This window comes from Gracilinanus agilis, chromosome 3 (assembly GCF_016433145.1).
Source record: "Gracilinanus agilis isolate LMUSP501 chromosome 3, AgileGrace, whole genome shotgun sequence".
Taxonomy (NCBI): Eukaryota; Metazoa; Chordata; class Mammalia; order Didelphimorphia; family Didelphidae; genus Gracilinanus; species Gracilinanus agilis.
The window spans coordinates 5246389-5269978 of record NC_058132.1 but is presented as its reverse complement, the minus strand read 5'-3'; the positions used below and the strand labels follow the sequence as shown (position 1 = coordinate 5269978).

The following is a 23590-nucleotide window of genomic DNA, read 5'->3' as shown; positions in this document are numbered from 1 at the left end:
GAGACCTGTGCTAAAAGAGAGAGTTACCATTTTTCTTTCTTTTAGGTTTTGGAGAGAGAACTGACCACACTAAATGACCAGTAAAATAATAAATTATTTAAAATGAAGAAATTCTACATCTTTAGAATTCATTAAATGACCAGTGAAATAATAAATTATTTAAAATGAAGAAATTCTACATCTTTAGAATTCCACTCATTATAATCTTAGTGTCTTTCTTTTGAATTAGCTTGAACTCCAACCCCAGTTAATAAAATGTTATATTTTAAAAAGATGACAGCCCCTCATGACTTCTAGGGGCAGAACCAAGAAGGAGGAATAACCAGAGTTGCTCCTTGTCACCAGGAGAATCCTCTCCACCCAAGATTAAAATATCGCCACAAAATGAATACAAGAGTAAAAGAACCAAGAAGGAGACAGAATGAAACAACTTTCAAGAAAAGAAAAACCCAAAAGGTAGGCAGAGATCATCTGGGGCACTACGATGAGAAGAGAGCAGAGCTAGGAAAAGGCTGTTACAAGGAGGTAAGAGCCGCTACCCACCTCCCCAATCTATATCTGCTGTTCCAGGTTCAGGAACTGAGCCCAAGCCAACATTCAGATCCTGAGATCCTGCCTGGGCACATAGTGGTACAAGCCATCCCATACCTCTTAAAATTTCAAACCTGTGGAGAAGTCTAGAATCCTAGGCCATGGGGCTGATGTTTGTGGGCAAGATGTGGAATCTCATTCTGGGTTTGGGATGATGACATAGTTCACACTTTCAGGGTGAGGACATGGTTTACAAAGGGGACCCAGATTTTTTTGCATAAAACTAAGGGCAGAGCTCTAGGACAGGGCAGTCAAGCGTGTGCCTTGGATTGGGTAAAGAGAATAAAACCAAAAAATTGAGCTTAAGCCTGGGACTAGAATTTGCTCAGCCCCTGACTTGATCAAAGTAAGAGTGTGTGAGATCAGAAGCTTAAGCCAAGCCTGAGACAAGTCCTTAAGTCATCAGCATTTCAAGGGTCATTTCAATCAGCAAGGGGAGGGGGTGCTCAGAGCTTTCAGCCCTGAGGCCAAGAAAATAAGCTGAGAATAATATCAAGCAAGGACTAAAGTTGAGGAGAGTGCCCCATCTTCTCAGAAAATAGGGCCTACCTAAAATTAGTTAGGAAAAATGAGGAAACAACAACAAAAACACCTAACTCTAAAGAACAATTTGTATATATGATATGTTATGTATGTATATGAATGATATGTAAAAAAAATCAAAGTCTAAAAGAGTTGCACTGAGAGAAGTGGGAAGGGAGAGATAGAATGGGGTAAATTATATAACATAAAGAGGCATGAAAAGTCATTATGGAGAGGGTAGGATAAGAGTGCTGATGGGCAATGCTTAAACTTTACTCTCCTCATAACTGGCTCAGAGAGGGAAAAACAAGTATACTCAGTGGGGTATAGAATTCTATCTTACCTTACAGAGAAGTCAAAGGGGAATAAGACAAGGGAAGAGGGAGGTAATTGGAGGGAGGGGGAAGTGGGGTGCGTGACAAGAAGCAAAATACCGGTGAGAAGGAACAGAGAAAGGGAATAGAGTAGGATCTAAAGGGGATCATAGGATGAAGGGCAATACATGGTAATCATAACTGCTGAATGTTAAAGGGATGAACTTGCCCATTAAATGGAAGCAGATAGCAGTGTGGATTAGAAACCAGAATCCTACTGTATGTTGTTTACAAGAAACCCATTTGAGTCAAGGTGACACACACAGATTCATGGTAAAAACCTGGAACAGAATTCATTATGCATCATCTAAAGTAAAAAAAGCAGGTGTAGCAATCTTGATACCAAACAAAGCCAAAGTAGAAATTGATCTGATTAAAAGAGATAAGGAAAGAAATTACATTTTGCTAAAGGGTACTCTAAACAATGGAGTAATATCATTTTTAAACATTTATGCACCAATTGGTACAGCATCTAGATTTCTAAAGGAGAAATTAAGCTTAAGGAGGAAATAGTAAGGCCATACTAGTAGGTGATCTCAACATTCCTCTTTAACAGCTATATAAATCAAACGAAATAAATAAGAAAGAAATAAGGAAAGTGAATGAAAAGTAATTAATAGATATCTGAGGAAAATTGAACAGGGATAAAAAGGAATATGCCTTCTTCTCAGCAGTACATTGTACAAATACAATGATGGACCATGTACTAGGGCACAGAAATATTGCAAAGAAATGCAAAAAAGCAGAAATAATAAATGCACCTTTTTCAGAACAAAATGTTATAAAAATTTTAATGAACAAAGTTCATGGAAAGGCAAAAATCTCCAAGGCCAGATGGATTCACAAGTGAATTCTATCAAACATTTAAAGAACAATTAATCCCTATATTATACAAATTACTTGACAAAATAAGCAAAGAAGGAATCTTAACCAAATTCTTTTTATGACATAAATATGGTACTGATTCCAAAGCCAAACAGACCAAAAACACAGAAAGAAAACTACAGACCAATCTCCTCAATGATCATAGATGCAAAAATCTTAAATAAATTACTAACAAAAAAACTCTAGCAAATTATCACAAGGATTCTTCATTATGACCAGGTAGAATTTATGCCAGGAATGCAAGGATGCTTTGATATTAGGAAAATCATCCACATAATTAATGATATCAATAATCAAACCAAGAGAAATCACATGATTATCTCAATAGATGCAGAAAAAAGCTTCTGACAAAGTACAAAGTACAATAGTGTTGAAAACACTAGAAAGCACAGGCATGGAAGGACCCTTCCTCAAAATAAGAAAGAATAGGTGTCTAAAACCATCAGCAAGTACCATCTGCAATGGGAAAAAGTTAGAAGCCTTCCCAATAAGATAAGGAGTGAAGCAAGAATGTTCATTTTCACCTCTGTTATTTAGCATGTTACTAGAAACTGTAGCTGTAGCAATTGGAGGAGAAAAAGATATTGAAGGGATCATAGTAGACAATGAGGAAACTAAATTCATTCTTTGCAGACAGTATGATGGTCTGCTTAAAGAATCCCAGAAAATCAACTAAGAGGCTAGTGGAAATAATGAACAACTTTAGCAAAGTTGCAGAGTACAAAAATAAACCCACATAAATCATCAGCATTGCTATATATTTCCAACAAAACTCAGCAGCAGGAGTTAGAAAGAGAAACCCCATTTAAAATCACTCTAGACACTAAAATATTTAGAAATCTTATCTCCCAAGGCAAACACAGGAATTGTATGAACACAACGACAAAATACTTTTCACACAATTAAAACTGAATCTAAAAAATTGGAAAAACATTCATTGCTCGTGAGTAGGGTGAGCTAATATAATAAAAATGACAATCCTACCCAAATTAATTTACTAATTCAGTTCCATATGTTAAAATTAATATTGATATAGATGTATATATTCAATAATATTAATGGTTTATTTAAAGCCACATTGGTAATTAAGAAGGCCACGTGCCTGCTAAGATCTAATTCAAATGCCCCGCCATTACCTCTGCCCACCTGGCTTGTTCTGTAGGAAAAGAGTGTACCAATTAAATTCTCTCTGTTTAAGCTTCTCCTTATGTTGGCTCACATCACCATGTAAGAAGGAAGCCTATTGAATTATGGGAAATATAGTTTTCAAGTCCCCTAAATGTCCACAGGAAGTTTATATCATGGACATCAAAATCAGTTCAAGGGTCCCCAAATTTCCAGTATCACATTACCTATTAAACTATAAAAAAAAAACCTACTTTATAGAATTAGAAAAAATTTTACAAAGTTCATCTGGACAAACAAAGGATCAAGAATATAAAGAGAACTAATGGAAAAAAAGTGAAGGATGGGGGCCTAGCAGTACCAGATCTTAAACTGTACTATAAAGCATTGGTCATCAAAACTATATGCTACTGGCTAAGAAACAAGAAGGTGGATCAATGGAATAGACTAGTGCAATGCAAGGTGGCTAACAGAAACTTTTTGCTTCTGCAATTTCAAACGGTCACAAAAAGGCAGTTAGAGGTTTTAGAATCTTCAGAAAGACAGTTGGAAGCCTGAGGCTATAAATAGGGCTGAAGTTCCAACTGACCAGGCTTTTGCCTTCTGGCTTTCACTTTTGCTGGAGGCTTTTGCTTTTTGAGATTTGGCTTACCCTGTTGGTTTCTGCTTTTCGGCTTGGCTTTGGCCTTTTAGCTTCGGTCTTGGCCTGTGCTTATTTTGTCTTGAGGAAATTTAGATCTATATGATTTCTCTGGACCTCTCCCTAATCTCTCTTCATTTACATCCCTCCCTTTTCCCTGAATTTCCCTTTGGGCCCTAGGAAGGGAGGGCTTGATGGTTTGGACTTTGTGGGTTTAGTTTTCTGTAGGCAAGTAAGACATCCTTAAATCAAGCTATCCTTTTATTTTATTAATTTAGTAAATACTTTATTTTAAAGGTAGTCAAATCTTCCTGACTGGGAGAGCAGACTCTCTTAGTCTAAATCTCTCCTGTGACCCTTCCCCCACCATCAGCCCTCTCCCTAGCAGCAGTTAGAAAAACCTGAACCTCTTTCCCTCTGATTAACCTGACATTAATAAATCCCCTTTGTTACCTACTCAAAACCTCTGGTGAATCATTGTATCAAAGATTAAGGCAAGGGCTAAAGAGGGAAGAAATCATTTTCTTTTTATTTCTTGGGGGAACTGCAGGCATCCATCTTGGCAGGAAGTCCTTACCTGAGACTTCCTGCAGCTATCAGTTTCACTGGAGGAGCCCTTTCAACTCCTCCCTGAAGGAACTTTAGAAACTAACGAGAAAAACCCCAATCTTGATCTAAATATTTCTTACTAGCCTAATTCCTCCCTATATCCTCTGTCTCAAGCCTTAGTGAATAAACCTGTTTGAACTGCCCTTCTACATACTCCATTTCCTTTATCTCCTATATACCTTCCCTTACCTTCATTCCTCCTCCAATCACCTTATAATCACCTATTTTCCCCTTTATCCCTCCTCACTACCCAAATTGCCCTGAGACCTGCTCAAAGATTGCCTTACTTCTTTATAACACTAGGAGTAAATGACCTCTCAGCAAGATAGTGTTGGATAAACCCAAAGATCCCAGCTTTTGGGACAAGAACTCACTATTTGACAAAAACTGCTGGGAAAATTGGAAAGTGGTATGGGAAAAATCAGGTCTTGATTAACATCTCACACCATATGCTAAGATAAATTCAAAATGGGTAAATGACTTAAATATCAAGAATGAAATCATGAATAAATTAGGTGAACATAGAATAGGATACTTGTCAGATCTATGGGAAAGGAAGGAATTTAAGGCCAAGAAAGAGATAGAGAACATTACAAGATGAGAAATGAATGATTTTACTTACATCAAATTAAAAAAGTTTCATACAAACAAAACCAATGCAACCCAAATTAGAGGGAAAGCAACAAACTTGGAAAAAATTTTATAACAAAACTCTCTGACAAAGTTCTAATTTCCCAAACATATAAGGAACTAAGTCAAATTTATTTAAAAAAAAAATCAAGCCATTCCCCAATTGACAAATGGTCAAAGGACATGAATAGGCAGTTCTCAGATGAAGAAATCAAAACTATCAATAATCACATGAAAAAATGTTCAAAATCCCTCCTGATTAGAGACATGCAAATAACAAACAACTCTGAGGTACCACTTTGTACCTAGTAGTCCGGGCAATATGGCAGGAAAGAAAAGTGATAAATGATGGAGGAGATGTGACAAAATTGGGACACTAATGCACTGCTGGTGAAGTTGTGAATTAATCCAACCATTCTGGAGGGCAATTTGGAGATATGCCCAAAGGGATTTAAAAGACTGCCTGCTGTTTGATCCAGCCATACAATTACTGGGTTTGCACCCCAAAGAGATAAGGAAAAATGTTTGTACAACAATGTTTATAGCAACTCTCTTTGTTTTGGAAAAAAATTGGAAAATGGTGGGGTGTCCCTCAATGGGGAAATGGCTGAACAAATTATGGTATCTGATGTCAATGGAATACTATTGTGCAGAAAGGAATGATTTACAGGAGGATTTCCATATGAACTGGAAAGACCTCTAGGAAGTGATGCAGAGAAAAATGAGCAGAACCAGGAGAACATTGTGCACAGACATTGTGGAATACATTGTGGAATGATCGAATGTAATAGACTTTTCTACTAGTAGCATTGCAGTGACCCAGGATAATCCTGAGGGACTTATGAGAGAGAGTGCTATCCACATTTAGAGAAAGAACTATGGTAGCAGAAACAAAGAAGAAAAACAGAGGATTGATCGTGTGCTTTGATGGGGATATGATTGGGGATTTGGCGTTAAAAGGTCACTGTTGTGAATCTGAATAATAAGGAACAGTGATACATGTATAACCTAGTGGAATTGCTGGTCAGCTCCAGGAGGGATGTAGGGAAGTGGGTAGGGGAAAATCATGACTCATGAAACCATGGAAAAACATTCTAAATAAATAAACTATTAAAAATGTTTTAAAAAATGAGCACTTAAAAAAAATGATTGCCCCTTCCTTTCCTCATCATATTTACTCTTCCTTTTGTGTGACTAAATATAAGATGACTGAATATATTCCAGGAACATATGATATCCATCATAAAGCAAAGACGGGATGTTTTTGCAATGGCACATCCTAGCCAGTGGTTCCCCAAATTTTCAATAAAGCACAAGACTGCATTTCTATACTTAGCTAGATTTTAAATCTGATCCCATATAACTCTATGGAATCCTCTTCATGCTTTCATCTAGGTAATAGTATGTCAGCCTTTTAGGAAATGAAGTAGAGAATTCCTTTGTCTTTGTTTTCTCCTCGTTATTTACTGACAATATTTTCCCTCTAGAATACACAGTACATGCTCCTTTCTCAGAAACTCTTGAAAAAAAATGTTACCAGATCAATTCTGACACTTAGGATGAGGAGGAATTTCAGATCACCTCCTCTCTTTTTCCTCTACAGAATCGCCCACCTCACTCAGAGAGCACTTCCCAGTCCCCAGATTCCATAGGGAAAAGCATTTCACAGTAAGATACTTCTCCAGGTTTTACTCTTACAATATCATTCTCACTTCAGACACAAAATGTGTTTGTCAGTATTCCACTGGGTTCTGAATGACTGGTCTCCAGTGCTGGCTCTGCCACTCTTCAAGGTTAGGAATTTAGGTGAATCCTTTGTGTTCTTCAGTGTCCTCCAGTCATTTGATGAAGGTTGTACTAGATGCATTGTGAAGGTTCAGCTCTATGTCTCATGACTTTTGCTGGTTAGGGGTCAATAACACTCAAGGATGTGGCTCTGGACTTCACCCAGGAGGAGTGGGGCCTGTTGGACCATTCTCAGAAAGAGCTGTACCTGGAGGTCATGCTGGAGAATGTGCAGAATCTGCTCTCTGTGGGTAAGGACCATTTCCTCTGTTAACTCGGAATCTTTCATTAAGGGAATGTCTTCATTCCAAACCAAATGTGTAGGATTTTGAGACTTTGTCAATGATTAAAAAAGAAAAAGTGTTGATCTTTGCCCTGGGTTCTCCTGACTGCTTTTCATTAAAAAAAAAATTCAAATTAATAAGAACCCAAGTCATTCCCTTATTTACAAATGGCAAAAGGTTATAAATAAGCAATTTTCAGATGAAGAAATAAAAGCTCTCACTAATCATAAGAAAAAATATTCTAAATCCCTCTTAATTAGAGAAGTAAATTAAAAGAACTCTGAGGTACCACCTCACCCCTACCAGATTGGCCAATATAACCATAAAGGAAAATGACAAAGGTTGGAAGGAATGTGACAAAACTGGGACACATAATGTATTGCTGGTGAAGTTGTGTACTTGTAGGAATGAAAGTAAGAGATAAGTGAAAAGTATGGATTATCTTTAAGAAAGAAAGAGAATTTGGATTCAAGCCCTAGGGTGGAAAGATTCTGGAAGGAGAGGAGGATCTTGGGATTTGACTAGTTTTAACTGTCACTCCTGATTCTGAATTTCCACTGAGCTGGAAGGAGGATTTTTGCTCTTGTATTCCCCTGGGAAAATCTAATCTTGTGGAAAGATTTAGGGATTCCTGGGTTGGAGACTTTGCCTTGGAGCAAACTATCTCTTCCCTGGTATTCAGAGAGTCACCTATTTGAGAGCTACCAGTCAGAGATCCACTTCCCTAAAGTAATCCCAAGGGTTTTTCACCTGGAAATCTGGGTTACCTAGGAAGCCAACCCCCAGGCTCCTTATCTTTATCCTTCTTAAAGACAATTTGGGTAGTTAGATTAGTACATAGTCAGATAGTGTTTGGGGTTTAAGTAAGAGCAGGGAGTGGATAGGCAGGGCCCACAGAAGCAACAGAAGAGTATCACTCATGAGGTGCATAGAAGTTGGATGGAGCTTAGATCTATAGTTTTAGGACCTTTCCCACCCTTTACCCTTTACCCAAGTTAAAAAAATAAACTTGTTTTCAAAAGCCCAAAGGTTTTGTGCTTTGCTGGTCCTAGGGAGGTCTCTAGGTGGGTGTTTCTCATCTCCCATCCATCTAGGCCAGGGGTCGACAACCTTTTTGGTATGAGAGCCATAAACGCCACATTTTTTAAAATGTAATTTTATGAGAGCTGTACAGTGCTCACAGTGTGTGCTCCTGTAACAGTGCCTGGAAAAAAATGGACTTTATGGCTCCTGCAGAAAGAGCCATACATTGCCGACCCCTGATCTAGGCTGTTCCCAAACAATCTACCTCCCTATGGAGGAAGGAATTTATTTCAGTTGGCTTAGCCAGAAGTACTAGTGTCAGTAAAGTTTTTAATTTTAAGGGAACTGCCATCTTGAGACCCTTAGAATTTTAAGAGCAGCTTCTGGCTATGCACAGGCAGCTCACAGCATCCCCCTGGGAGAGCAAAAGCAGCTCATAGAGTCTTTGTGCTGCTAGCAGGGGGAGTGGACTCTGACCAACAGGGAGCCATCTTGGATAGAATTCTGTGTTCCAGGCACTCAGTAAGCATTCTTCTGGGACCTACATTCTGCAGTTGGGCTGAGGGGAGTACTGGAAGATTCCATTTGCCTGTTTTTAACTAAGCTTCATTTCTAACAGCTGCTGCTTGGTCTCAGTACCTTTTGCAGTGGTAGTTAACAGAGTTTTACTTTTCATTGCTCTACAATATTTTAACAGCTGGTGTTATTTCAAATACATCTTATAATAATTATAAATATGGGTTTGGCATATTATTTCTCTCTCATTCCTTATGCTTTTCTGGTGTTGATACTTGAATAGTTTTATAATTAGTCTAGGGTTGAGATACTGCTTCCTTCTACTGAAGTAACTATAAAACAAGGCATGTCTTGTATTCCATCTGTAATATTAATATGCTTTGTTATTTCTGTGGTGGTTAGACATTTGAAGGAATATTAACAGTATAATGTATAGGGCTGGGTGACTTGGTGTTGGTGAATTACAGAATTTGGTTATTGCATTACAACTGAAACTGGATAAAATTGAAACATCTTATGAGGAACTGATGAAGGTTACTGGCATGGCAAAGGATCTAAAGCAACAGGAACTAGTGAAGTTTATAGGGGCTGAACAATAACAAGCTCCTACAAAGCTAGAACTAGAGGCTGAGGTTTTAGATCATAAGTCAGTTACAAAGTGTCCTTTGAGAAATGTCTCTGATGTTACACCTGCCCAGAGCATTGTGCATATTAGACAGCACAAGAATTTTACAAGAACTGGAATCTTTAAAGAAACGAATTCCTAAATACAAGGATGAGCCAATCCAAGTTGTAAAGGAGCTAGAAAGAATTATCAGAATCTATAATCTGAATTACCAAGAATTTGATCTTCTTTTGGATGAGATTTTAACTAAGAAAGAAAAACTACAGATTGTAGAGCAAACACCAATACTGCTCTCTCACTCCATGGTTACCTGAGTAGAATGATCTTGAGATAAATTCTGTGGAGAATTAAAGGCAACTGGGAATGGCAAGGGAGTCTCTTTTAGAAACCATGAGAGCAAATTCTAAGTGCCCAGGGACATGGTCAAAATTTGAGAGGTTGAGGCAAGACAAAGGAGAGACTCCAGCTAGCTTCCTTGACAGGATTATTGATTGTGGAGAATTTGGCTTGGTCTAGATTTACTATCTGAGGAAAATGTAAGTCACATAAGGAGGCAATTTGTGAAGAATGCCTGCCCAGTGGTGAAACAATTTTTCAGGAGCAGTTGCCCAAACTGGTTCACCATGGGACTTGATGAATTGAAAAGAACAGTGACTTACATTTACCAGAATGAGTTAGATAGCTGAAGATAAGACCAAGATAATTGATAAATGAAGGGTGCAATTGAAGGAACCAAACAAAAAGATATAGGAGAATGAGATACAGCAGGTTAAGACAGTTGTAGCTCTGCTTCCTTATAGGCCTTCAAGGCATTAATACAGTGCTAGACAGAGCAGGCAAAATCCTCCAAGGTGCTTTTTATGCAATCGACTTGGGCATAGGATGAAAGAGTGTAGATTCAAGGGTCAATTTGCAGCTCAGAATAGGGGAAACCAAGGCAATGTGTATAATAATGATTATAAAGGATACAAACAAAATTATAATGGTGAAAATAATAGGTTTAAGAATAGATTTTATAATAATGTATACATTGGAAATAATAATTGTTGTAATTATGGTTGTTGTAATGGTTCCCAGCAAGCTCCAGACTTACAAAGCATGCAGGACTTAATCAGAACAGGAGAACAGCCCAAGTATTCCCAAGTGGCTGTTGGGAATACCCAGAAGAGTAATTTACAGAATGGAGCCTGCTTAGCATGAAAGTGTGATCAGGATGATTAAATTAAGTTCATATATTGATTGTGGGAAAGAAATCATTGATAATAAAGAATTTTAAAAATGTAAAAATGATGGGATAATTAATGAAAATGATGAAATAATTGATGTAAATAATAAAGTAGATGAAGTAACTAATGTGAGCAATGTAGAAAATAATGAAATTGTAAATGTGAGCAATGGAAATATAAAGACTAATGGAAGGTGTAGTGAGTCACAGAAATCCTGGCAAAATGATAACTGTGTAGAACCATGGGACAAGGATGTAGGAGTAAATGGGGAGGTGGAAGGTGATGGACAGTGAAGCCTTCCACCGACTCCACGAAGATTCCTAGTGGGTTGGACACTCAGAAAGGGGAACCAAGGACTGAGAGAAAATGGGTAGTGGGTTAAAAACTAATGGAAAGAGAACATAAGGTGAGAATCAAGACACACAGACACAGAAAGTTTTGGCATAAGGTAGACAGACAGCGAGTAAGCTCTGGTGGTCAAGAGCTTCTTCCTCAACTGTCATATAGCTACTTTTATTGGGGTTAAAACTGTACATGGGGGGAACAGGGGAGCCAAGTGGTCTGATGTGAGGTAAACATCACAAGATACAAACTGTTGGAACCTAAAGCAATAGATAGAGCAAACATCTAGATCAGGAATCCATATGGCCTAAGGTCTTGATACTAATTACTTGTTTTTTGGTAAAATAAGGTGCCTGAGATAATTGACCAGTCTTCCAGAGTGTAGCCTTAGGGAAGGGCTAGGAATTTGGCACGGCTGAGGTTTAATTCAACTCAAGGTTACAGAAATCAATCATAAGCAATACAAGAGTCATTTTTTGAGCACTCTTAAAATATTATCACAATTAATGTATACCTGGATTGCTACGGACAGGAACTAGGGCTTCAGTTTTCTGATCCTGATGTGGTAGCTCCTATTATTCAAATACATTACCCACCGAGTAGCACAGAGCCCCATGTTACTCTGAAAGTAGGGGAACAGATTTATGATTGCCTTGTTGACACAAGGGCTTCTAAATGTCATCTGCAAACATCCCCAGAAGATTGTAAGGCTATGGGAACTATGGAGGTGGTAGGAGTAACTGGGAGACCACAAAGGATAAAGAAATTGCAATCCAAAATGGTATCATTGGTTCCTTTATCTGTAGAACACTTTTTTGCTAATTCCCAGTTCACCTGTGAATTTACTTGGGAGAGATCTTTTATGTAAATTAAAAGCAACTATTCAATGTACACCAACAGGGGACATATCTTTATAACTTCCTGAAAGAGCTCTGGATCTTTTCCTGATGTTGTTCTTAGATACAGTTGAGGCAGAAGGAGAAAGAGGGAGAGTTTATCCTATACCTGGTAATATACCAGAACATGTATGGGCTTCTCATTCTACAGATTTTGGTCTATTAAAATTTGCAATTCCAGTTAACGTAAAGACCAAAGGAGGTCCTCCACCTTGCATAGCACAATATCCCTTAAGCAAAGAGGCAGTGGCTGGTATCACTCCCATCATAGAATCATTACTGAAGCAAGGAATTATAGTCTCATGTATTTCAGAGTTTAATATACCCATATTCCCAATAAAGAAACCAAAATTGGATGAAAATGGAAGACCTTGTTACAGATTTGTCCAAGATTTAAGGGCTATTAATGACCATGTGGTGAAGTCCCATCCTATTGTTCCAAGTCTGGCTACAATTATCTCATCAATACCAAGCAGTGCCATATATTTCACGGTGATAGATTTATGTTCCACTTTTTTTTCAATACCAATAAACAAAGACTCATAAAAGATATTTGCTTTCACCTGGCAGGGAAGAAGTTTCTGTTGGAGTCATTTGCCTCATGGGTTCTGCAAAAGCCCATCTCTCTTTGCAAATCCATAATAAAGATCTAGAGACAATTAGATTCAAAGACAGTAAACTTGTTCATTTTGTAGATGACATACTTTTAGCTTCTCACAGTGCTAAAGTATGTTTAAGGGATAGCAAATTTCTTTTGTGTGAGTTGTGTAAAAGGGGACATAAGGTGTCTAAGGCAAAACATCAGTGGTGCTTACCAAGAATTGAGTATTTACGATTTGTTTTATTTGGGGGTTCTAGAAACATTTCTCAAAAACAGATAGTGGACGTCCAGAAGCTAAGTGCCCCAAAGACTAAGAAACAGCTAAGAGCCATATTGAGTACAACAGGTTTCTGCAGACAATAGATCCCTGGGTATAGTGAATTGACCAAATCACTTAGTGATTTAACTAGAGATGCAGAACCTGAACCACTCAAATTAAAGCCAGAACATATATACAGGCAATAACAAAACTTAAGGAAGCAATTTTTTCTGCTCTAGCACTTGGGATCCCAGATTATGAAAAACCTTTTGTGCTATTTGTCCATGAGTGGAAAGGGATAGCTTCAGGTGTTCTTGCACAGACTTTAGTGCCAAATTATTGCCCAGTTGCCCATTACAGTGCACAGTTAGATCCTATTGCAGCTGGGATATGTAAAAATTAAAATTAATGTATAATAATTTCAAATATTATATTTTATAAGATTTATTAATAATCACTAGGAATAAAGAAATAAAAAGGTAACAAAATAAAACCATGTGCCCATGGTTAATCTACCTGTTCAAATAGCCTGCTCCACCAAGCTGGCATAGGAAGGAAAGAGAGCTAGCCATGGAAGACCACCCATTTTATTTCCCATCTACATCAACACGTAACTATAGGAAGTCAGTGGACTCTTGAGAATTGTAGTTCAAAGGCACAAGATTTTCCAATTACACAGAAAGCTCCATATTTTTGTGGAGTGGCTGCTGCTGCTGCATTGTTAGTGCAGAAGTCTACAGACTTAGTTCTTGGATACCCATTGACAGTCTTTTGTCCACACCAAATTGAAGCCCTTATGTTGAAATATTGTACTTGGGCTTTTTCTGACCAACATATAGCCAAATATGACATTTCTTTTTGGGAATGAAAACATACAAATCAAGAGGTGTAGTGTTTGAAATCCAGCTACACTATTACCTGATTTGCCAACACATGGAGAACCATTGCATAACTGTACTGAAGTAGTCCAATTAATAGAACAACCAAGGAAGGATTTGAAAGATACAACATTAGAATCCTTACCTTGTGTTAATCACGGAAGGTTCATCTTTCATGCAGAATGATATCCATTTTACAGGGGCCACAATGGTCACTGAGATACTAGTATGGTTCATTACCCAAGAATATGAATGCACAAGGGGCAGCTATTAGTAGCTCTGAAATATTATATCTGTTTGTTAGCTGAAGGCAAAAGGGCTAATGTATGTGTGTATGTATATATATATATATATATATACATATATATATTACATATGTATTTAGTATAATGTGTATGTGTGTGTGTGTATATAGATACACACACAGATTCCCATTATGCATTCTCTTATCTGCCATGCAACTGATTCTATCTGGAAACAGAGAGGTTTTATTACATCAGGGGGAAAACAAATAGCTCATGCAGAGATTATCACAGAGTTCCTGGCTGCTATTAAAAAAAAAAAAACAAAAGAATTGGCTGTAATACACTGCTGAGGTCATTGTTTTGGCAGAGATCCAGTTTATTTTTTTCTTTTCTTGATTTCCATATTTTTTTTTTAAGATTTAAATATTTTATTTTTTTAGAAAACTTTTCCATGGTTACATGATTCATGTTTTTACTTTCCCCATCACTCCTTCTCCCCCCTTCCCCCCATGTCCAATGCACATTTCCACTGATTTTAACATGTGTCATCAGTCAAGACTTATTTACATATTATTGATAGTTTCATTGGTGTGGTCGTTTTGAGTCTACATCCCCAATCATGTCTGCATCAACCCATGTGTTCAAGCGGTTGTTTTTCTTCTGTGTTTCCTCTCCTGTAGTTCTTCCTCTGAATGTGAGTAGTGTTCTTTTCCATAAATCCCTCAGAATTGTCCTGGGTTATTGCATTACTGCTAGTACAGAAGTCCATTACGTTCGATTTTACTACAGTGTATCAGTCTCTGTGTACAATGTTCTCCTGGTTCTGCTCCTTTCATTCTGCATCAATTCCTGGAGGTCTTTCCAGTTCACATGGAATTCCTCCAGTTTATTATTCCTTTAAGCACAATAGTGAGATCCAGTTTCTTGAGGTAATCATCGTGCTGATGTTACTGCCTGTTAGGCTAAACAAAATGCCCCAGCTTACATGATGAATTTCTCAGTCATAGAATCTGAAGATGTTGAAAGAGCATATCTAGACTCAGAAATTCAAACATGGCAGCATAATTTTGGAGCTAGGAAAGAGAATGGCATTTGGGTATGTAAAAATGGGACCAGTTAACAATGATACCACAGCAGGCTGCAAAACCTCTAGCAAGGGGGAGGGGAGTGAATTGATAGAATTCTTTCTCCTCCCCCTCTCTGGCAGTTGAAGGGTTAGGGTAACTGACTCACAGAACTGTCTTTTCTCCCAGGTATAGCTTTTATCTGACTTAGCTTTCACAGGGCTAAATTGGCTGGAAAAAAGGGAATAATCCCACAGCAATTGACAACTTTCACTAATTGAGGCTTAGTCCCAAAACACAAGATGGTTAATGTGCTCAGGATGTCTTCAAACAGCTTTCTTGATAATTGGATTTCAACTATTCTTAGGATCTGCCAAGATGGAGATTTGGCTTAGGTAATGTATGAACTAGGGTTATATAGCCTCAACCACAACACCTCACTCACACACTCTTAACAAGAGGAGGGATTTATTAATTCGGGGAAATTGGGAAGGAGGAAAAAGGTCTAGGTTTGAGGGTGAGGTAAAATCTATCTAAAATCTTCAAGGTGCTATCAGAATAGCTATCCCCAAAAAGGGGAAAGCCTCTGAATAAAACTATTTCTCCCTAAGCTCCCTCATGATCTAAACTATATCCTAAAATCAATAAGAAGTCCAAGATGGTAGTGATGGTCTTGATTGTAGATCTGTAGTTGTTTAGGGTTGTCTGGTACACTGCATGCAAGGTTTTGTCACAGTGCTCACAGCCTTAGGGAAACAGTCTGGATAGAGTCTGTATGGAGTATATAGCAATGATCCACCCTGCTCTCTGGGTTAGAGATAAGCTAAGCTACTGAGAAGTAATCCTATCCTTTCCAGCCATCCAGCTCCCTCTGTCCCACAAAGAGTGATCTTGCTAAGCTGGGTGTCCTGCTTTTATACCCACATTCTTAACTGCCCCAACTATTCCTCTCTCCTGGAGTTCTAGGGGTACTGTGGAGTTCTGTGAGGCAATTCACTCCACTTAAGATTATTCATGTTACAGATATCATCATCTGGAAAGACAATACTCCCAAAGGCATTTTTCAATCATATTTGATAGGCTGTTCGCAACAAAAGCCATTTTGGGAAACAGGCTTTGGTTGATACTGTAAACGAGTGTGAATAGCCCCAGGAATTACCACTGTGAAAAACAAAATTTGTTCCAGTTGTTCTATCTGTCAGAAATTCAATCAGAGTGTTTTTAAGAAAAGAGGTACAGGTGAGAGACCATTATCTTACCCTCCCTTTTGAAAAACTGCAAATAGATTATATTACTATGCCCAAAGTGGGAAAATATAAGTATTGTTTGGTATTGGTAGATACATTGACAAGATGGCCAGAAGCATTTCCATCTGCTAGATACACTTCAGCATGCTGAGGGAGATTGTTTCAAGATTTGGAGTACCAGACAGAATTGATTCAGACAAAGGGGTCCATTTTACAGATAGCATTCTAAAGGAAGTATATGAGAACTTGAGAATCTCTGCAGTTTCATGTCCTGTATCATCCACAAAGTTTAGGTCAAGTCAAAAGAATAACTAGGGAAATCAAAACTATGACAGGGAAACTTTGTACTGAGATACATCTGAAATGGCCAGACATCTTACTCCTAGTGTTTTTCTATATCCATACAAGACCAAAAGCTGATATTCATGTTTCACCATTTGGAATGTTGTATGGTCATCTACCTTTACAAGCTAAAAGTTATAGAACTGCCAATGCATCAGTGTTAGGGGGTGACATACAATTAGCCTCCCATATAAGTGCCTTATAAGACAGATTAAGAGAACTACAAGATATGGGACTTCTAGTTCAGAGTGGTCCTCTGGACTATTCATTACATAACATCAAGCCAGGTGACTCACTTTACATAAAGAATTTTAATAAAACCTCAGCAACATAGCAATCATTGGTTGCTCTATTCATGGTAATTTTAACTTCACTTTCTGCAATTAAAATTTTAGGAAAAGAGTCATGGTTCCATTGCTTGCATGTTAAAAAAGGTTCCTAGAGTAGTAGAAGAAGAGGAAGAAGAAAGAGATCCAAAAGAAGAAGATGGAAAGATAGCTGAGAGATTATCATCGGGCAACATGTCTGCAGGGAAAAAGATCAAAGAAGAGGACAACGGATCAGATGGAGAGGACAATGGATTAGACAGAGAGGACTGAAGAAAGAAGACATCATACCAGGATTACAGAGGAAGTACAGCAATCTGGACATTGACAAGATAATAGATTTTTACTCAAAGATCTACTACAGAAAAGGATAATGGATTGATAAATTATAAGGTTTTGTATCATGTTGCACACAGTATATGTCCACTAGAGATATTATAACACAGACGGAGGAAGAAGATAGAAGAGAGACAACAGACAAGATGGGAAGATCTAGTGAGTATAGTTGCATCCAACATATACATTTAGGGCACATTAATCAAAGGATATTCACATTAGCTTTATGAGGTCTTACCTGGATGAAATGTATTTGGGATATTTCACTTAGGTAATAACAGGACACATATAGGATTATATAGATTTTTTGTTTGGATTTTGTTTTTTAGTATTATCAGAGGGTGGAGATTTTCATACTTTGCATATATATTTCTAATATATTTTGTATATAGAATTTATATCAGTTTAATATAGGATAAGCGAGTGTGTAAATATGTAGATATTATAAATTTAGTATATTGTATATTGCTGTATATTTATGTACATTTGAGTGTGAATAGTCGAGAGTAAAAAATTTATATTTTTATAATCTGTATATATTTGTAAATTTGTGCAGAAATTTTTTTTACATAACTGTAAAATGTGTGCATAGTTAATGGTTCCAAGGATAGGATTTTGTTAGAATAAGATAGTTACAATGTTTGACAGATTGTTATATGATTTTTAGATAGATTAGTATTACAGTGAAAGGCTGTTATTTTGTTTTGTGACTGTTTTGGAATTGTTTGCTCTTCGCATTTTGCAATTTTGATGATGTTCTTATAATTTTGTTGCATTCTGTATGTTGAGTTTTACTATTGTTATTGCAACTTTTATATTTCTTTTCCTTTATGTAATTGCTTATTGTAATTTCCTTCTCCCCCCCCCCCCCAATTCTTTAGTGTAAGGTAGATGATAGAAAGGAATAGATAGATAAGTTTTAGATAAGAACTATTTGTTGTGGGTTTAGAGAAGTAAGGTAAAATGGGTTTTGAATAAGGGGAAATTTATATAGTGATGAGCATATGACAAATCAATAGATTTCGTCCCAATGTAGGAATGTAAGTAAGGGAAAAGGGAAAAGTATGGATTGTCTTTAAGAGGAAAGGAGAATTTAGATGCAAGCCCTGGAGGGTAAAGATTCTGGAAGGAGAAGGAGGATCTTGGGATTTGACTGGTTTTAACTGTCACTCCTGATTCTGGCTTTCCACTGAGCTGGAAGGAGGATTTTTGCTCTTGCATTCCCCTGAGAAAACCTAATCTTATGGAAATATTTAGGGATTCCTGGGTTGGAGAATTTGCCTTGGACCAGACTGTCTTTTCCCTGGTGTACAGAGAGTCACCTGTTTGAGAGCTACCAGTCAGAGATCCACTTCCCTAAAGTAATCCCAAGGGATTTTCACCTGGAAATCTGGGTTACCTAGGAAGCCAACCCCAGATTCCTTATCCTTATCCTTCTTAAAGACAATGTGGGTAGTTAGATTAGTACATAGTCAGATAGTGTTTGGGGTTTAAGTAAGAGCAGGGAGTGGATAGGCAGGGCCTACAGAAGCAACAGAAGAGTATCACTCATGAAGTGCATAGAAGTTGGATGGAGCTTAGATCTATAGTTTTAGGACCCTTCCTACCCTTTCTCTTTACCCAAATTAACAAAATAAACTTGGTTTCAAAAGCCCAAAGGTTTTGTGCTTTGCTGGTCCTGGGGAGGTCTCTAGGTGGGTGTTTCTCATCTCCTATCCATCTAGGCTGTTCCCAAACAATCTACCTTCCTTTGGAGGAAGGATTTTATTTCAAACTGATCTGTCCATTCTGGAGAGTGATTTGGAATTATTCCAAAAGGTTATAAAATGATGCAACCCTTTTAATCCAGTAATACCAGTATTTGGTCTGTACCCTAAAGAGATCAGATAAAAAGGGAAGGACCCACTGGTAGAAAAATATTTGTAACTAGTCTTTTGGTGGTAGCAAAGAATTGGAAACCAAAGTGATGTCTATCAGTTTAAGAATGGCTGAACAAATTGTGGTATATGATGGTGATGGAATACTATTGCGCTATAAGAAATGATGAATGGGATGATTTCAGATAGAACTAGAAAGACTGATATGAACTGATGCAGAGTAAAATAAGCAGAACCAGGAGAACATTGTGTACAATAACAGTAGTATTGTGGTATGATCAACTGTGATAGACTTGGCTGATGTCAGCAATACAATGATCCGATACAATTCTCAGGAACTTATGACAAAGAATGCCTCTGTTGGAGTTGGAATCCAAGTGAAAGCATACAGTTATTCAGTTATTTATTTGGGTTTTTGTTCTGAGGTTGTGGTTTTATATGATTATTCACTTACAAAAATAAGTGATATGAAAATAAAATTTTAAAAGCATTATAAAAGTGTAGCTCACAGCCCCTAAGTCTGCTTAATCTAGTGAGTTTGTCCTTATTCTTCCTTCATTCTTTCCTCAAATTTCAGGCCACATTTTAGGAACAGAAAGGCAGGGAATAAACATTTCAAAATACCAATTCTATGTCCTTCCTGGGTAAAGGAGTTCATTAATTTAACAACATTCCTATGAGTTTGATATTTTTATTGTCTTCAATTCATAGTTGAGGCAACTGAGGCAAACAGAGGTTAAATAACTTGCCCAAGAGCACCCACTTGTCATCTCTTTGAAACTCAATTAAATTTGTTATTCTGACTCCCAACTTTTTTTCTTTTACCCCTTTGCTACCAGCTGCCTTTAATTTCTAGATAGTGGAAGTTGTGGAATGTGCCTATCATTCTATTACAAGAGGTGAATAAAGATGGAATTTTCTGTTTACAAATGGGGTCCATGATCTCTGCCCTCCTGTAAATGTCCCAACAGTGAATACAACTGAAACCATTCTGTAGGCCTTAATTGCATGCCATAAAAAAGACCATATTTTTCATTTTTCTCTCTTGATTCCTTCCTTCTTTCTTATGCTCAGGGCTTCCAGTTCCTAGGGGAAATTTTATCTCCTGTTTTCAGCAAGGGGAAGCACCATGGCTGCTAAAGCAAGAAGACCCAAGGAACTCCTGTCCAGGTGAGTGAGGTGAAAGCAGGTGTATAAGGCATTATCCCAAAAGACTTTTATTTGTTGTAGTGAAGAGAATACTAGACTTGGGGGCTGGCAGACCAATGCCGAATTATGCTGTTCATTTCTTGAGAGATGGATGATAGATTCAGTATAGAGATGAATATTTACTATGTCTACACTAAATGACATACTATCTTTGCATCTGTAGAGAAAAGAAGAATACTTAAATTCCACTTTTAAAATTACTACATAAGAGTTAAAAAGAGTAAAGCTGTTTCTCAGCTTAGCATATAAAATTTACCAAGAATGACCATGTGATAGTGCATCCAAAATGATGAGAACAGGCTATCTGGAAGGTTACCTGAAATTTTTAAGAATAATCGAGGCATGACTTTTTAGGAAAAATAGAAAGGGCAGTGGAGAAAGACTGTCCAATACTGTGGACAATGCTTGCTCAGGCACAGGGTTTGAGTTGTACTCTAGCTGCCAGGAAGTTGCTCAGGCAGGAATTTAGGGTTACCATTCCTGCATTCTTTACTCATGATATGAGTTGTAAAGTATGATGAGGATCTTGGGCCTGCCTATGTCACAGGTCTGCTGTGAGGTTTTGTTGTTATTGTGTGTGAAAGTATTTCTAAAATCATCCATCTTGCAAATATAATCAAATATATCCAAATACTGATTCTCCTTGTTTAAGTTGGAAAACTTTTTTTTTTCCCTTTAGGAAAAAGAATAAAAATCAGTTGACTTTCTACCATCAGAGGAAAGAACTTAAATTTCTGTGTGTGTGTGTGTGTGTGTGCGTGTGTGTGTTTGTGTGTGTGTGTGTGTGTATGTGTATGTCCTTCTTCCTTCTGTGTTTATATCATTATTTGTTTTTTTTCCAGAGGCAGAGACTAATTTTGAAGTGAAGGAGATATTTACAAAGCTGAGGCTTTTTATGGAAGGATGTGGCCCCCAAAGATGCATGTCTGAGAGTCTCTGTGATTTCATTTTGAGAGAAATCTGTGACTCTAATATGAAAGTAAATAAAAATCCAAAGAGTGACTGTGAATTTGATAAGACTTCAGAGAAATTCAGCCAATATTCAGTCCTAAATCGGTATACAAAATTGACCTCAGTAAATAAGTGTTGTCAGGATAGTAAATATAGCAAATGCTTTCCTGAAGAAGTAGGACTTATTCAGTCCCCTGAGAAAACTCCTAAAATGCCCATGTCTAAAGGCAACCTAGGGAGAATGGCCTTTGGCTGGGGTTTAGATCTCATTAGGCATTCAAAAAGTAAACCTATAAAGATGGTTTCTGTGAGAAATAAAGGTAGGAGATCTTCCAGTCAGAACTCTAAGCTTACTGTACATCAAATAATCCACTGTGGAGAGAAACCTTATGGATGTAAACAGTGTGGAAAGGCTTTCACAAGGAAGAGCACTGTAGCTGCACATCAAAGAATCCACACAAGAGAGAAACCTTATAAATGTAAGCAATGTGGAAGGGCTTTTATACGGAGATACTGTCTTGCCAGACATCAGAGAATCCACAATGGACAGAAACTTTATGAATGTAAACAGTGTGGAAAGGCTTTCACAAATAGGTGCGTTCTTGTTGCACATCGGAGAATCCACACTGGAGAGAAGCTTTATAAATGTAAACACTGTGGAAAGGATTTCATAGACAGGGGCCATCTTGCAATACATCAAAGAATTCACACTGGAGAGAAACCCTATAAATATAAAAAGTGTGGAAAGGCTCTCACAAATAGGCCCAGCCTTGCTGTACATCAGGAAGTCCACACTGGAGAGAAGCCTTATAAATGTAAACAATGTGGAAAGGCTTTCACAAGGAAGAGCACTGTAGCTGCACATCAAAGAATCCACACGGGAGAGAAACCTTATACATGTAAACAATGTGGAAAGGCTTTTATATGGAGGTACTCTCTTGCCAGACATCAGAGAATCCACACTGGAGAGAAACCTTATGAATGTAAATACTGTGGAAAGGCTTTCTCAGATAGGCGTGGTCTTGTCACACATCAGAGAATCCACACTGGAGAGAAGCCGTATGAATGTGAACAGTGTGGAAAGGCTTTTGTAGACAGGGGCCATCTTTCTGTACATCAAAGAATCCATACTGGAGCAAAACCCTATAAATGTAAACAATGTGGAAAGGCTTTCACAAATAGGCCTGGTCTTGCTATACATCAAGGAATCCACACTGGAGAGAAGCCTTATGAATGTAAACACTGTGGAAAGGCTTTCACAAGGAAGGGCTCTCTAGCTGCTCATGAGACAATCCACACTGGAGAAAAACCTTATGAATGTAAACAGTGTGGAAAGGCTTTTATACGGAGAGACTTTCTTGTCATACATCAGAGAATCCATACTGGAGAGAAACCTTATGAATGTAAACAGTGTGGAAAGGCTTTCACAGATAAGCGCAATCTTGTTGCACATCAGAGAATCCACACTGGAGAGAAACCTTACAAATGTAAACAATGTGGAAAGGCTTTTACACAGAAGTGTCATCTTTCTATACATCAGAGAATCCACACTGGAGAGAAACGCTAAGAATATAAACTGGAAAGGCTTTCACACTGAGGCCCAATCTTACTGCACATCAAAGAATCCACACTGAAGAGAAACCTTATGAATGTAAACTGTGTAAAGGCTTTCACCAAGAAGAGGGCTCTTGCCATACATCAGACAATGCACACTGGAGATAAACCTTATGAATGTAAACAATGTGGAAAGGCTTTAAGAGGGAGGGGCAGTTGAAGCTTTATGACTGTAAACAGTGTGGAAAAGCTTTCACTAATAAGAGCAATCTTGTTGCACATCAGAGAATCCACACTGGAGAGAAACCGTATGAATGTAAACACTGTGAAAAGGCTTTCACAGAGAGGGGCTCTGTTACTAAACATCAGAGGATCCACACTGGAGAGAAACTCTTTTGTGTGGAGTGAAAAATTAGTGTTATTCTCAATTTAATAGTTATTAATAGCTAAGTTAGTAAAGCTGGTCTCTGCTCCTTCCCTGCCTCCCCCATCAAGCTCCCTTCAAGACAAGATTACCCCACCCTCCACCCTTCTCCCTGTAGGACAAAAGCTTTAAAGTCTATAAATGTTTTAGCTCATATTAGATCCTGAAGTACCATATGATCAAATCTTATGTACCCTTTTGTCT

At 37.8% G+C, this 23590-nt stretch overlaps 1 protein-coding gene across 1 annotated transcript in view; it reads left to right on the top strand.

Moving 5' to 3' along the window:
- The window catches only part of LOC123239490 (zinc finger protein 665-like), a gene marked incomplete at its 3' end in the record, with an annotated part of 61693 nt that extends 38805 nt beyond the window's left edge, over nt 1-22888 (top strand). The window contains exons 7-8 of the mRNA XM_044666770.1: nt 8629-8639; nt 22148-22888. Of these exons, the coding sequence (XP_044522705.1) occupies nt 8629-8639; nt 22148-22888 (752 nt within the window). The remainder of the gene's footprint in view (nt 1-8628; nt 8640-22147) is intronic.
- Nucleotides 22889-23590: the final 702 nt, after the last annotated feature.